The sequence below is a fragment of the Amblyomma maculatum genome, chromosome 6 (genome assembly GCF_055883805.1).
Source record: "Amblyomma maculatum isolate TAMU_Amacu chromosome 6, ASM5588380v1, whole genome shotgun sequence".
NCBI lineage: Eukaryota > Metazoa > Arthropoda > Arachnida > Ixodida > Ixodidae > Amblyomma > Amblyomma maculatum.
The window spans coordinates 29,235,509-29,237,898 of NC_139349.1; the positions used below are offsets into that span (position 1 = coordinate 29,235,509).

Sequence of the window (2,390 nt, forward strand, 5' to 3'; positions counted from 1 at the left end):
AAGTAGTCACTGCCATGTCAGTTCACGGCACGTAGCCGTTGTACGTAAATCAAAATTATGCTTTGGCCGAGTTGTTCAACGGGGTCCTTTTAGAGCCATTTGAAGAAGACAAGGCAACGAAAATGGACACGACGGACGCTGTTTAAGCCGCTGAAAACAGAAAAACGAATCATTGCAATGCAGCGTCATTTGTTAAAAGACAGCAAAGAAAACTTTATAAAGTGTCATAAATAATTGAAACAAGGTAGAATGAAAATCATAAAGCAAGCAGTCCTTAGAATACTGGCGAGACAATATCGGAACGGCCTATGAATGTATTAAATTGGCATAAAGCATAGAGAGGTTCAGTACTCCGCAGATATAATGGCGTTGACGTACGCCTATTGCCGTATTCTTCATTTGTGTGCGATTTGGAACGGGCGGGGCCAGGCTTCCCGAGGAAGAACTGCATATGCGCCACCGGCATCAAGTGATCTGGTATACGTCTACGCTAGCACGTCTTTGCTATCCTAAAGCTGTACCCTAACTCAGGCGTCAAAAACAATTGGTACATGTTTCTAGAACACTGCGCCGCTACGTCTCAAAACCTGAGTGTGAACCTGTCCTCGGAAAAGTTTTGTCGAGTGCCAAAGTTATAAAGGAGATGAATGAATTTTTTTTATATACAGCTAAACCGATGGACAAGGTGTCGGTACACAAAATGCAGTCGCATAAGAAAAGAATATAACTTAACTGTTTAGAGTGACACGTTTAGGTCCAGTTCGCTCCTTTTTTTTTTGGCTGTTTAATCTTTGAAAAACCGCTATTCTTCGGTCCCTGCTTGCGCTAGGATTTTCACTATGCTTTTTCGCATTGTGCCTTTAACTGCTAAAAAGGTGTGGTTTCGTTTTTATTATATGGTACCATTTTTTATCTCATGTGCTATGAACAATTTTTGTTAGTTTCTAGCTTTAAAAGAAAGCACAGTTAACCTGTCTATAGGCTTTATTTCTCTCCATGCACCGCCCATTTCGTGCTACTGTGAAAAATGCCGAGTTACTTCGTGTTGGAGCGCCCGCTGTGACGGTTGCTTTACATCTACGTCTTGTTTTCTGAGACATACATGGAAAAAGCAGGGACACAAAGCGGAGCTTGATAACTTTATTTTTCATCCTCTGCGTGGACGGGCGTAGGCGGCGATGGTGTCCCTTATCCATCCGCTGAAGTGGTGAACGCGCGTGTACACGTCCGGGTAGTGGGCTCGGGCGCAGCCGGAGCCGAAAGATGCCACGCCGATCACGTACCAGCGGCCGTCGGAGAGCTGACAGGACAGCGGCCCACCGGAGTCACCCTGCAATTACAAAGGTACGCAATGCGACGTGTCGATATCATGCAGTCACGTGGTCTTGACAACACGTGACCATAACGTGCCGACTACGACACCTGGTCCCGGAAAGGCAGTGCGGTGACAAAGCAGAGGGCCTGCGCTACGTTGCACAGGACCACGCGCGCAGATCTGTACGCATGACCCAGAAAGATTTGTATGAGAAAATAGCCGTGACGTACCACAACACCAACTATTTGTGGAGGGTGACGCTGGCGAATACTATCAAGGATAAATTACACACAAAATAAGTACCTACAAAAGTGGAAGACTAAACAACCTTCGCTGTAGTTAAGTGGTAGAGCACCAGACGTGAAATTCGGAGGTCGTGGGTTCGGATCCCATCCTCGGCATGTGGTTGTTTTTTTGTTCTATTTTCTAACCTATCTGCACGATTAATTATTACTTCACAATAATCAACACAAGAAAGATCTATGGTTTATTTCTGTCAGCGGCTGTTGCCTCCTTTCTTGCAAAACCTCTAGGGCAGCTCATTAGCGGAATATGTAATCATGACGTATAGGATACAATAACTTCGCCAAGGTGTAATCGGTTGTGTTTTTTCTAGCAGCCTTACTACGTGCTTACGTCCGAATTTTTAGACGCCGTAACAAAATTACGCGATGTGATGCGATCTCACTTCAGCGATTAGTCTGAACTAGTATTAGCTGTGTCCATTTTCAACTTACTGCCCATGAAGCAAAACTAAGGGGTCACTGATTCAATTTAAGGAATAAGCTCATGCTAGCGATTAAGGTGCTTCCAGAACGCTGTAATTGTCGAACATTATCCTACACGAATACACCGATAATTCTTAAAAGTCAGCCGAAAGGGCTGTCTCTGAAACCAAGGCGTTTCCTGCGCAATAGTGGCAAGTCGTTTCTGCTAGTTCACGTGTTAGGTAAATTTGTTCAGGATTTGTTAACTCCATGCGTTATAAGCTGGTAAATACAATACTCTTAAATATTTTCTGAATGATGTGGTGAAAAGTTTCTATGGGTCATGGTGCTATGAAATAACGGCCGAA

General features: G+C 44.2%; 1 protein-coding gene across 1 annotated transcript in view; it reads right to left on the reverse strand.

The window, feature by feature from the left end:
* Positions 1-1,131: 1,131 nt before the first annotated feature.
* The window catches only part of LOC146185340 (chymotrypsin-like elastase family member 2A), a 20,037-nt gene continuing 18,778 nt past the window's right edge, over positions 1,132-2,390 (reverse strand). The window contains exon 5 of the mRNA XM_084606290.1: positions 1,132-1,330. Coding sequence (XP_084462416.1) covers positions 1,148-1,330 — 183 coding nt within the window. The 3' untranslated portion in view covers positions 1,132-1,147. The remainder of the gene's footprint in view (positions 1,331-2,390) is intronic.